The sequence below is a fragment of the Ambystoma mexicanum genome, chromosome 3p, assembly GCF_040938575.1.
Source record: "Ambystoma mexicanum isolate Mex_15411 chromosome 3p, UKY_AmexF1_1, whole genome shotgun sequence".
Taxonomy (NCBI): domain Eukaryota; kingdom Metazoa; phylum Chordata; class Amphibia; order Caudata; family Ambystomatidae; genus Ambystoma; species Ambystoma mexicanum.
The window spans coordinates 649,288,548-649,300,923 of NC_090925.1; the positions used below are offsets into that span (position 1 = coordinate 649,288,548).

General features: G+C 46.3%; 1 protein-coding gene across 5 annotated transcripts in view; it reads right to left on the reverse strand.

Annotated features, from left to right (window-relative positions):
* The window catches only part of FBXO38 (F-box protein 38), a 1,054,306-nt gene that overhangs the window by 359,267 nt on the left and 682,663 nt on the right, over positions 1–12,376 (reverse strand). For all 5 annotated transcript variants that reach the window (XM_069651425.1, XM_069651428.1, XM_069651424.1 and 2 more), the window contains exon 15: positions 4,590–5,273. In XM_069651425.1, coding sequence (XP_069507526.1) covers positions 4,590–5,273 — 684 coding nt within the window. The remainder of the gene's footprint in view (positions 1–4,589; positions 5,274–12,376) is intronic.

Sequence of the window (12,376 nt, forward strand, 5' to 3'; positions counted from 1 at the left end):
TCGAGAGGGTGAAGGAGCTAATGTAATATACAGATCATTCACAGACACAAAATATCGTCCAGAAGGCATATGCTGTAAAATATGTACTGTGTTAACCGCTTGTGAGGCATAGGATATAGAAACAGTATAGAGGTGCAAAGAGACCACTCAAACTATAAAACACAGATATACTGTCTTACTGATACAAAAGGGAAGTGGTTAAACACAACACAGCCTTAAAAATATAAGACAGATATACAATTCAGTGTTCAAAAGTGCTCAACTGAAATCCATAAACAAGTACTCCAAAAGTGTTCACAGGCAAGTAACTATTAGAACTACCTAAAGTAAGTCTATAAGAGTTAGGAACTTCTCCCCATAGGTTTTCAAAGGACAAGCACAATAGTCACAGGTAAAGTGTCAGGTAAACATGACTTAGAGCTAGCTCTCTGAGAGGCTCTCTGAGAGGCAAATAAATGTAGTCACACACCAAGCTGGAGAGTCACAGTGACCACACAGGCGATTCTCCAACCCAGGTTGCATCACCAAAGATGAGAATCAGGATGGCTGCAGTGATAGAACACAAGAATGTTGTGGACGGGGTAGAGGGGTGCCAGAAGGATTATGCAAAGCAGCCCCTGAAGCCCTATTTCAGTAGACCTGCTACTGGGTGCAGGTCTAAGAACCCAGAAAAGATTCCTTCACAACAAAGGCTATGGCAGAGAAGGTCATGTGCTCACGGGTGCAGAGACAGATTCAGATGTCGGTATTGGCTTTGGCTAGTATCTGTTCTGGTTGCAAATTCTTTGTACTAAAAGATGAAAAGGTCTGCACCTTAAGGAGTCTAACAATCGGCAACCTATTTCAGGCAAGCATCAATGGAAAAGGGCTCAGCAGATACAGCTGGAGTGGATGGGTCTTCGATTGATCCATGGTACGCGTTAAGGACAGCTCAGAGGAAGACATGTGCCTCAGTAGCAAGCTCGGTTCAACAAGAGCAGCACTGCAAACCAGTATGTCCCTTGAGAGTCAGCACGATGAGTGATTAGCACACAATGCCAGTTCAGGTCCAACATAGCAGGAGCCCCATCACAGAAAACACAGCTCTCCCTTCCAGTAGAGTTAGGGGAGCTCCACCAAGCAGTAGAGTACTGGTGAACTGATTGTCTATGTTGATCCAAGGGAGGGAAAACCTTCAGCAGGATTCCCTTGGTCAATAACAGGTAGAGCTTTGTCTTGTGTTGGACAGCAAGCAGCAACAAACCTTCCAGATGGATTCCCCAGTGACCCACTCTGAGAATCCAGAATAGCTCAAGGGAAAGCCTGAATAAGTCTAAAGTTGATTTCACTGAGTCCTTAACATAGGACTTTTAGAAAATGCCCAAAACATGTGCACTACCTCGTTGTGAATGATCAACCGACATTTAAATCAAGGTTGCCATTTTAATGGGTACTAGCAGGTAACAAGTATTTGTGTTAACGGAACACAAAACAGCTGCAGCAGTGTGCCGCCGTAGAAAGAATTAGCAACAGCTGCCATCATCCAGTGAGTATCCACAAGGAGTTGAAACGGGAGTGCTACTCAAATTAGACTACAGGGAACATTTTGGGCACTCTGGTTTAGAAGCCTTAGGAACACTCACAGGGGCACAACAAATCACATTGCGAGTGAGGCGCTGGCTAAAGACTCATTGGGGGAAAAAAAAGAGGTTGGTGAAAAATGAGGAAAACAAGCATTGGCAAAGCTAACAGTTATGGGTTTTGTGAAGGGATGGGAAAGGCATTTGATAGGCACTTCCATAAGGTTACTTCCTGGCAAAAAGATGGACATCTGGAAAATGGTGCGAGTACCAGGGCATATGTTAACAGTGCCTGTAAAATGTGTAGCTAATACCTATACACAAGCTAAAACTGATGGCTTTGACCAGGTGTGTTTTTAACATGTCTTAAACACAAATAACTGATACAAATTAAGTGGCTGAAAGGGCACTTGTTTAGGACATTTTTATTACACGCTTGCAATTACACGCTTAAGTGCAATTAAGCCACTAAAGTGATCCCTAGAGGGGCTCGTAGAGGGGCAGGTAGTGGGTGGGACTGGCCATCGGGATTTGCATGGCCAGACAATGGGTGGAAAAAGAACTAAACACCAACAATCTGCGTTCCTCACATGTCGGTTTTCCCCGTGCAATAGTTTCGGCAGTGGACCTTAACCACAACCTAGTATCCAAACTTAATCAGAAAATGATAGGTGACTGACTTTCATCCCAACACAATGGGCTCCATCCTCCTTCATTTAGGGATCTCAATGGTCCTAAAGTTCTGGGGGGACAAGGAGGTTTCATCCACACAAGTTCAGCAAAAGGGTGATTTTGCAAATTAAATATACGTTACTTGTCCTGCCTTGATCATTGAAATCTAAAAGACCTGCCATAGGTTTTCACATAAGTCAGAAGAATTGTGCATACACATTTAAACTCAAGGGCACCATAAAGTATGGCATTGCACGCAACACATCATACCGCAAATCCAGTATCATCCTGGACCTCTGAAAAAGCGGTCACCTACTAGTTCTTCATACCCACTTGTCGTACCTAAAGTCCAGCTTTGGAGTACCAGATACCAATATTCATTCACACACTTCTCCCAAAAGTCCAAAATATCATAAAACCATACCAGAGGCGAGTATGTAGATTTTAAAGTGGGCACTTAACCCTAACAAAGTCACAGCACTTACGAACTGTGTAGGGAATATTTGCAGAAGATAGTTCCAACACAAAATACAGCCATTCTTATCTTAAATCTTTGTGTCACTTATTTGCAGAGGCACATTCGCAAATAATATTTGTGAACACTGTAATGCATGTATATGTCAACACACATTTTCACCCCAATGCATAGCACAATGGAAATCCAGTGAAAATGCTCCTGGTGAAGCATCAAAATTAAAAGTAGAAAAGAAAAGTTTTAAAAATGCCCTGATGGAGCAACAATTTCTTCACATCAGGTCAAATAGCATGGTACTCGGGACCAATGTTCGCTCATCTCTGCAGTACCTTGGGTCAGTTGCTGGTGTTAGGCTGTGGAATTCCCCGAATGTAAACGCCTGCAGTGGGCTACTGTTCACCTAAGAGGGAGGCATGATTAAGAGCCAATCTCAGTTCAATTGCTTGCATACAGTGAATCCCTGAGGTGCTTGTGTGAAACACGTTTTACCCACCTCTTTCCATTAACAGATGACTCAAGATCACCAAAAAGAGGAAACTGGGAGAGGTTGTTCCAACCTCTATGTTGCGCCAGAAAAAAAACAAAGTAAGATTTTCACAGATATAGCATGGATCTCTCGAGTGCTTAGGCCCCAGGCACAGAGCATTTGTGCCGGTGATGAAAAACATTCATCCAATGAATGAGGGAGCGTAGTTGCTGGTGATCAACAAAAAGGAAGAACATGTCCATGGGACTACTAGAAAAGGACTGGTGTTTGGGAGTGTACAGAATGATTGTGGGAGTACCAATGGAGGAGGAAACGTGCTCTTGTCCCGCCCCCTTGCCAGGGGTGATACCCCATTAGAATGAACGGAATGCAATGGGACTTCAGGATTGTATGCAATTATATGGGTGCAAAATAAAACCTGAATTTGAAACCTGAACATATTTGTGGTTTGCAAGCTGATGAAGAGGGCACCAAAGTGTCTTCTGGTGGAGACTCAGAGGCTAATGCTTTGTCAGAAATGTGAAGGGAAAAAGAAACAGAGTGCACCAAGGAGGACAAGCTGCTAGCATCAGGCTCTGTCGGAGTGAAGACTAGGACTGGTAGGCAAAGTACATGAGGGGTCAGAGCTACACCCCCTGCTTGAATTATACTGTGCAGCAAAATCATTTCTGGGCAAAGCCTTTTCCTCATTCGAAGCGGTGCAGATAACCCAAGAGTATGCAGTAGAGAAGACAGGACACGAGTAACAAGGAAGGTGAATGGTGAGTTTGCCAGCATTTGAAGAGAGCAGGAACCATTGTTATTGTTTGAACGGTGTAGCCACTACTGTCCAAATTACTTCGATCAACAGTCATACTTGTCTATAGATTTTACTCCATATGTGGTCTGGAGACCATGTAAATGGCAGTTCGTGGTATAAATCCTACTCCGCATGCTGAGTACTGATATGGGACCCTTCAAAACACACACAATCCTACTAAATATCACAGGTCAGAGATGAACACATACACATTCAATGCATGCTCTTTACCACAAAAGTACAATGGATTTTGTCTAGTCTTACACCATTAAACAAATCGAGAAAATCAGTCAAGTGGACAAATACTTAGAAAATAAATGAGGGTTGTAAACAGAGTATGATGTTAGAAGGTATGCCATGACCAATCTTCTCCAGGAGCACACACAAACTGAGTTCACTAATCGAATTGTCAGATTTCAGTGGGTCTCTATGGTTTTTGCATACCTACATCACACACCACATAACATGTTGATCATCATTTCCTCATGAGATTATCCTAATTGCAGATGATGGTGCGACACAGATTAAAAAAAAATGCAAGTGGACCTGGTGTCCTGCAACATACCTACTGTCTAATGTGTAATAGGGATCTCTCACCTAAATCGGACATCAGTGAGATAGGTGCCAACCGACTCTGGGCTCGGGTCAGCGGTCTGTGAGAGTTCTCACTGCAGTCCCTCCTGCATCCCCTCGATGGAGTAATCATGTAGCCAGTCTCTGCAGTTGGCTGGCATACACCGGCCCTAGTTCTCTCACCATCTGCTTCATCATGTGTCCTGAAGTGATTTGAGGTCCTGTTTGATGGCTCAAGGCCATTGGAAGGGCAGATTCCATTTGGTGGCCTTTCAGTATCTGCAAACCCACTAGTCCTCCTTGCTGGCTCTCGAGACCGGCTACGGGAGCAGCTGTTGCACAACGTGCAACCTTCTTGAGATCTATCGGTTCGTGCACTAAGGCCTTCTGTCCTGCCCCTTGAACAGCTACAGCTCTGAATGGCTGGACCTGAACTCACAGGGGTACTATTTTGAGTCCTTGCTGAGTCCAGGCTTGGTGATGTTGCAAAGGAGGAATTTGCAGTTTCTACCATAGTCCCAGCATCCTTGTTTCGGGTTCTCTCTGGCGTGTCGCTTGCTGCTTTCATGTCTGCCTTGATCTGTTCACTCGTTACCTGGCAGCCCTTCTCACAGCTACTGCCTTCTGCTGGCACAGACTGCTTTCTGGGTTCCACATGATTGGAGTTGCACCTCCTCCGCAACGGGGCTTTTCCTTTACCACTTACACCTGAAACAAGAACAGCAGTAGTTACAATTACAAATGTTGAGGCACAAATTAGAAATTTGTACATTTAATCAGCTGCAATATCTATGCATACTGGAAATTAGTTGCTTTTTATCTGTAAAGAAGCTAAAAGTAAGATAAAGCAATTTTGACTACAGATAATGGACATAACAGACATGTATTCAACGAACAAAGGGACCAAACCTGGTTTGGGCCGCACAGACAAACACTAGAAGGACCTTTCCAAAAAGAAACTGCGAAAAAAGAAGACCGGGTCCTGTTTTAACAAAGGGGCTTAAGGCGCCATTTTGAAAAACATGGCTCCCGTGATTTTTAGCTACCGGTGTTCGCGGTCGTGAAAAATCATGGTAGTTCATTGTAAAACCACTGCCACCAGCCTTTTCAATAGGAAACGGTAGCATTTGACTGCTACATGAATATTTAGACACAGGGGATACTATGTAACCCCTCCAGCACTCCATTGTAAGATGGTGTGATGGGTCTAGGAATTTGGAAAGACTAGTAAAGTCAATTTCACTTTACATTCATTGGCGAACAGTAGTTCACCCCAGAGAAGGTATTTAAACCTTTGGGAAGTCTAAAAGACATCCCTGTGTCACTTCACTGAAGGTGCTGTGTAATACACATGAAAAGATGAAGCCTATGGAGTGGTCTAAAACTCCATATTCAAAGAACACAAGGGTAAAACACACATCAAAACACACAAGAGTGGGAAAAAAGGCTCACACTCTTTCCAGGTAAAAAAAAATCAAGTCCTCAAAATCCAGCAAAGTTGCTAGGGGTCTCTATGTGCACCCCAATGCTCTGGAGCGACTTTCTGGAATCAGGGAATCAATACCCCCCGCACCCACACAGTACCTTAGGTTATAAGAAAAGGTTTGTGGTGGATGCTCCGCGATGTTGCAGCTCTGGACCCGAACTCCGGATTCCTTGGTCTGATGACTAGGGTAGGAAAATGAACGGGATCTCTCAGCAGCAGTCTCAAGGGAGGATCTGTGGCACGACTTTCAGCAACTTCTCTGGTCACTCTGCGGTTTTGGCGCCTTTTCTGCAGCATCAACAAAGGACGTGATTCGCCCGGTCAATCTTTTTCACTTGATGCAGTCCCGCACTCTTATGATGGGGTTTGAGCAAATTGGATCAGATCTCTGCAGTGAACTTGAGGGCCGAGCAAAGATTTGGACCGATTAGGCCTTTCCACGGCGATGCACTCGAAATGGGCAGCAGGTCTCCTGGTATTGGGATTCCACAGCTCTGGAAACTCACAGGACCTCGGGAGATGGCTCAAATCAAAGTTTGTCTTAGGGCTTGTTTGTTCCCACCAGCCAAAGTGAAGGAGCATACCTCTTCGGAGCTCCTCTGTCGCACAGAAAACAGGGTCAGGATAGCAGTGGTCGCTCCACAGTGTTACAAAGGGCCTGTAGGCATCTCTGGTCATCTTTATCTTTGGTTACTTCAACTTCCAGTGGTCGACTTGCTTTTCACTCAAGAAGCCTCACCCTTTATACAGTTACAGCACACACTCCTCTGCAACCACTCTGAGCAATTTACAGAAAGGGGCGTTTGGCTGTCCAATCAGGACATGCAGACCCCCAGTTGGAGCTGGTTCTATTCAGGCACTCTGGCAGACAAAGGACAGGAGGGTGAATACACCTCCCCCACTTCCTGCCTGCACTCGGGAACCCAAGGGTTCCTGCCAAAGGCAAAACACACACACAGGCCTCTCCCTCTCAGAATGGTAGAAGGTTTAACAAAGAACAACCATGCTAGTAATGGTGAAAAAGTTGCTACTTGGCTGCCCCTATTGTTCACTACAGGGGCTATGGACATAGATAGCGGTACAAAAATTACACAATAGTTCTGGAAAAGGTCCAAAAGTCCAGCAAAAATTACTGGGGGTCTCACTCGGAGAGGGGATAAAGCATAAAAATGATAAATCTCCCTAACAGGCAGCAAGGGAACAGGGGTTGGCGGCACAGCGGTCTTGTGCACAGAGGTCTTGTGCATGGGCCTTAGGCAGGGGGCCGGCTTCACCAGCCGGCTCTTCGGGTTGGCTTAGTAGAAAGTATGCAATTAATAAAAGGTGGACCAGCCAATCGTAGAATGCATGGGGCGGGCTCCGTTTACCACAACACGAGGCCAGTCAAGCTGGGAATGACGGCGGCCATCTTAGTGTAGAAAGGCATCAAGGAAAGCAATTTAAGCCCAATGGACTTACCTGGTGAGTGGACTGAGGCGTCCCTCGAGCAGATCAGGCAAGGCAGGAGAAAAAAGGCAGCTTTGTGCCCACAGGCCTGCATGAGGAAATCTGGAATGGAGTGCTTCTACTTTCCTTAGCTTTTAAAAAAAAACTCCTATTAATAAAGAAACACACTGACACTGCAAATCTCTTTATAAACCTACCTGAAAGGTACCTAGGTTGGACCTGGTGATTTTTGGGCATAAGGCCCCAAACCAAATTAGGGTTGGACTTTATAAGAGCTAGAGAAGCTGTTCTGTGGTTACTCTAAAGAGTTATTTATATTTATAATACATACAATTGCTTACCTGTGTTTCACTAGTTATTGACTCAAATGCTATTCGATTTCTGCTAAGGGGGGGGGGAATAATATGGGATACATTACTCACCGTAATCGTATTTCTGATGCTTGTATCTGCTTAGATTCACATGCTGTGCATAGGCCGACATCTAGTGGAAGCTGCAGAGTATTACAGTTTGTTTTTCGAAACTCGAAAATGGGCGTCGACACAGGGCATGCCAGTAATACTATCCCTAGTGTGACGTCCACTGTACCCAAGATCCCTCACGCGTCTAGGATCCTCAGATTGTATTTTTTCTGACATGAGGTAGCATGAGGAGTAGCGTGAGTACAGATAATCCAAGCAGGTAGACAGAAAGGTAAGACTACAAGCAATCAGGCGCCTTCTCTCAGAGGGGAGGAAGGGTGGGTCGCATGTGAATCTAAGCAGATACAAGCATCAGAAATACGATTACGGTGAGTAATTTATCCCTTCTGAGGCTTGTGGAATCTGCTTAGATCACATGCTGTGCATAGATTAGCGAGCAGTACCTGAAGAAGGAGGTGGTATGTGAGAAGGGTCATGAGCAAATAAGTGTAGCTACGGAGACAAACAGTTGATCTGTCTTTCTTAGCGGTCTGGTTTTATTTACATAGTAGAGGACCGCCCTACGCACATCTAGGGTGTGTAGTTTCACCTCAGCCGAGCTTTGCGGGTTCTGGAAGAAAGCCGGAAGCTCGATGGACTGGTTTACGTGGAATTTTGATATAAATTTAGGCGAGAACCTAGGGTGTGTGCGTAAAACCAGTTTGTCTTTATGGACAGTGACAGAGCCTGAATTTCACTGACCCTTATAGAAGTAATAGCTACTAAGAAGGCCGTTTTATAAGTCAGGTGTTTGAGACTGCTTTTATGCATGGGTTCGAAAGGGGGGCCCATGAGCTTGGCTAGCACCACATTAAGGTCCCACCCTGGTGGTGGGTTTGAAATAGGAGGGTGAAGTCTCTTTACTCCTTCCATGAAGGCTTTAACTACTGGTACTTTCCACCACAAAACCTTACTATGGGAAGTGGTGTAAGCCGACAGGGCTGCCAGGTGTACTTTCAGTGAGTTAAAAACCAATCCTGCATCTAGCAGGTGGAGCATGTATGTAACAATAGTGGAAGGAGTGCAATCAACCGGGTTGATTTGTCTACTCTGGCACCAGATAACGAACCTCTTCCACTTGTCAAAGTAACAGTGCCTTGTGTTTGGTTTCCTAGATTCCTTTAGGATGTCCATACACCTCTGTGGTAAATTGAGATGTCCAAACTCTATGACCTCAGGAGCCATGCTGCCAGGTTCATTGAGTTGGGTTGCTGGTGCACTGTTTGACCTTGGTGCTGACACAGTAGGTTGTACCAGGCTAGAAGTTTGATGGGCTCGGACACCGCCATCCTGCGTAGGTGTGGGAACCACGGTTGTCTTGCCCACATGGGAGCAACTAGGACGAGCGTCATCGACTCTCTGTTCATCTTGTTCACGACTTTCCTGATGAGGAGTTGGTGAAAAAGCGTATGCAAACATCCCATACCAGTTCATCCACAGGGCGTTCCCCTGGGAGTCTGGTTGGGGGAACCTGGATGCAAATCCTGGGCATTGTCTGTTTTTGCTTGTGGCGAATAAGTCTATAGTGGAGAAACCCCACTGAGAGAAGATATCTTCTACGACCTCTCTGTGTAGAACCCATTCGTGTTCCTCTGGGAGGGAGTCTCTGCTCAGAGCATCCGCTAGGGAATTGAGCTCCCCTGGAACATGTTGTGATGACAGGAAGATGTTCCGTCTGAGTGCCCATATCCAGATTTTCTGGGCAAGCTTGGACAGATTTGGCGAGCGAGTCCCTCCTTGCTTGTTCAGGTAGAACATGGCTGTTGTGCTGTCCGTCTGGATTTGCACCGACAGGTTTAGTAGGTGGGGCTCGAATGCCTGAAGCGCTCTGAATACTGCCAGAAGCTCTAGCAGGTTGATGTGGTTCTTGGCCACTGAGTGAGACCAGGGACCCTGAGCTGTGTGGTGAAGCTGTATGTAACAATAGTGGAAGGAGTGCAATCAACTGGGTTGATTTGCTTATTCTGGCACCAGATAACAAATCTTTTCCATTTATCAAAATAACAGTGCCTCGTGTTTGGTTTCCTAGATTCCTTTAGGATGTCCATGCAACTCTGTGGTAAATTGAGATGTCCAAACTCTATGACTTCTGGAGCCACGCTGCCAAGTTCATTGAGCTGGGTTGAGGATGCGCTGTTTGACCTTGGTGCTGGGATAGTAGGTTGTGCCAGCATGGGAGTCTGATGGGTTCGCACACTGCTAGTCTGTGTAGGTGTGGGAACCACGGTTGCCTTGCCCACATGGGAGCAACTAGGATGAGCGTCATCGATTCCCTGTGCACCTTGTTGACCACCTTCCTCATGAGAGGGGTTGGTGGAAAAGCATAGGCAAACATCCCTGACCAGTTCATCCATAGGGCGTTCCCCTTGGAGTCTGGCTAGGAGAACGTGGATGCGAATCCTGGGCATTGCCTGTTTTCGCTTGTGGCGAATAGGTCTATAGTGGGGAAACCCCACTGTGAGAAGATGTCTTCTACGACTTCTCTGTGTAGACACCATTAGTGTTCTTCTGTGAGGGGATCTCTGCTTAAAGCGTCTGCTAGTGAATTAAGATCCCCTGGAACATGTTGAGATGACATGTTCCATCTGAGTGCCCATGTCCAAATTCTCTGGGCAAGCCTGGACAGATTAGGGAACGAGTCCCTCCCTGTTTATGTAAAACATCGCTGTCATACTGTCTGTTAAGATATGTACCGACAGGTTCAACAGGTGGGGTTCGAATGCTCGAAGCGCTCTGAAGACTGCCAGAAGCTCTAGCAGATTGATGTGATTCTTGGCCACTGTGTGAGACCAGAGACCCTGAGCTTTGTGGTGAAGGATGTGAGCTCCCCACCCCGACAGGGACGAGTCTGTAGTGACTACAGCTTGAATTTCCAGATCGTAAAAGATTTTCCCCTTTGACAGGTACTCGCTTGTCCACCAGTGAAGACTTTGTACAAGTGTTGACGAAACAACCACCAGATCGTCCCACTGACCACTTGCCTGAGCCCACTGTTTCGCCAACCATTCTTGCATGGGTCGCAGGCGCGCGTGGGGGACCAGGTAAATACAGGACACCATCATGCCTAGCAAATGCATTGCTTTGCGCACCCTTATCTGGCGACCGGACTGATATTGAGGAATTTGCAGTAGTATATTTCGAATTCTTTCCTCTAATGGAAAGACCAACCCCTCTTGAGCGTTTAGGACAGCTCCTAGGAACTGTTTGGAGGTGCTTGGCACCAGGCTCAATTTTTTCTCGTTGAGAGAAACCCAATTCGAAGAGGTCGATCGTTCTTTGGATGTTGGATCTGCAAATTACTGGGGTTGCCTCTGTGATGAGACAGTCGTCCAGGTAAGGGTAACACTGGGATTGCCTCCCTGCGTAGGTGTGCCGCCGCCACCACCTTGGTGAATACCCTTGGAGCCGAGGCTATACCGAAGGGCAGCACCTTGAACTGGTAGAGCTGACTGTCGAATGTCCACCTAGAAGCGCAAGAATCTTCTGTGCGCTGGGAACATGGAAATATGAAACTAGGCATCTTTCATGTCCAATGTTGCCATGTAGTCCCCTCTTTCTGGAGTGGGATTACCTCTTGGAGAGTAGTCATGCAGAATTTTTAGGGCTTGACATACTTGTTTGCAGGGCGTAAGTCTAATATTGGCCGCATTGTTAAATTGTTTTTTGGCACAAGAAAGTAAGTTGAATAAATACCCTTGTTTACCTGGTTGCCCGGGACGAGTTCTATCGCATCCTTTGCGAGAAGATTGACGATTTCCTCGAGGAGGATCTTTTGGTGGTCCAGGGAATGTATCTTTTGACGTGGAGGGTGGTTGCGTGGGGCGCTTCAGTAGCTCAATGCAGTATCCTGAAGACACTGTGGACAGGACCCATCTGTCCCATTTGATCCCTTCCCATGCTTGGGTGAAGTTGGAAATGTGCCCCCCTACTGGGGATGTGTGGGAAGGGACCCTGAGCGGAACGTCACTGTTTTGCGGGAAGCGTACCGCCTCTGCCTGGGCTGCCTCTTCCTCTACCACAGCTCCATTAATTACCTCTGCCGTAACTTTGTGTAGTCTGTTGGTTGCCACCCCACGATGTACCCTGTCCCTGTGCGTAATTGGAGGCCCTCTGGGAATTTTGGCCGCGTGAGCGACGAAAATTACTATTCCCTCTTTGATTGGCGGGCTTATTTGTCAATTGCCCCAGGGACTTCAGAGTATCGTACTCGTCTTTGGCAGTTTTGAGTGCATCCTCTACTGCTTTGACAAACAAGACATTCGGTTCCACCGGCACGTCAATAAGAGTAGCCTGTGTCTCGGGTTTAAACCCTGACTGTCTTAGCCAAGCGTGCCTCTTAATGACAGTGCTCTCTGCTATGAGCCGGCCTGCATTATCTGCGGCGTCAAAGGTAGTCTTCATGATGCAACCGGACACGT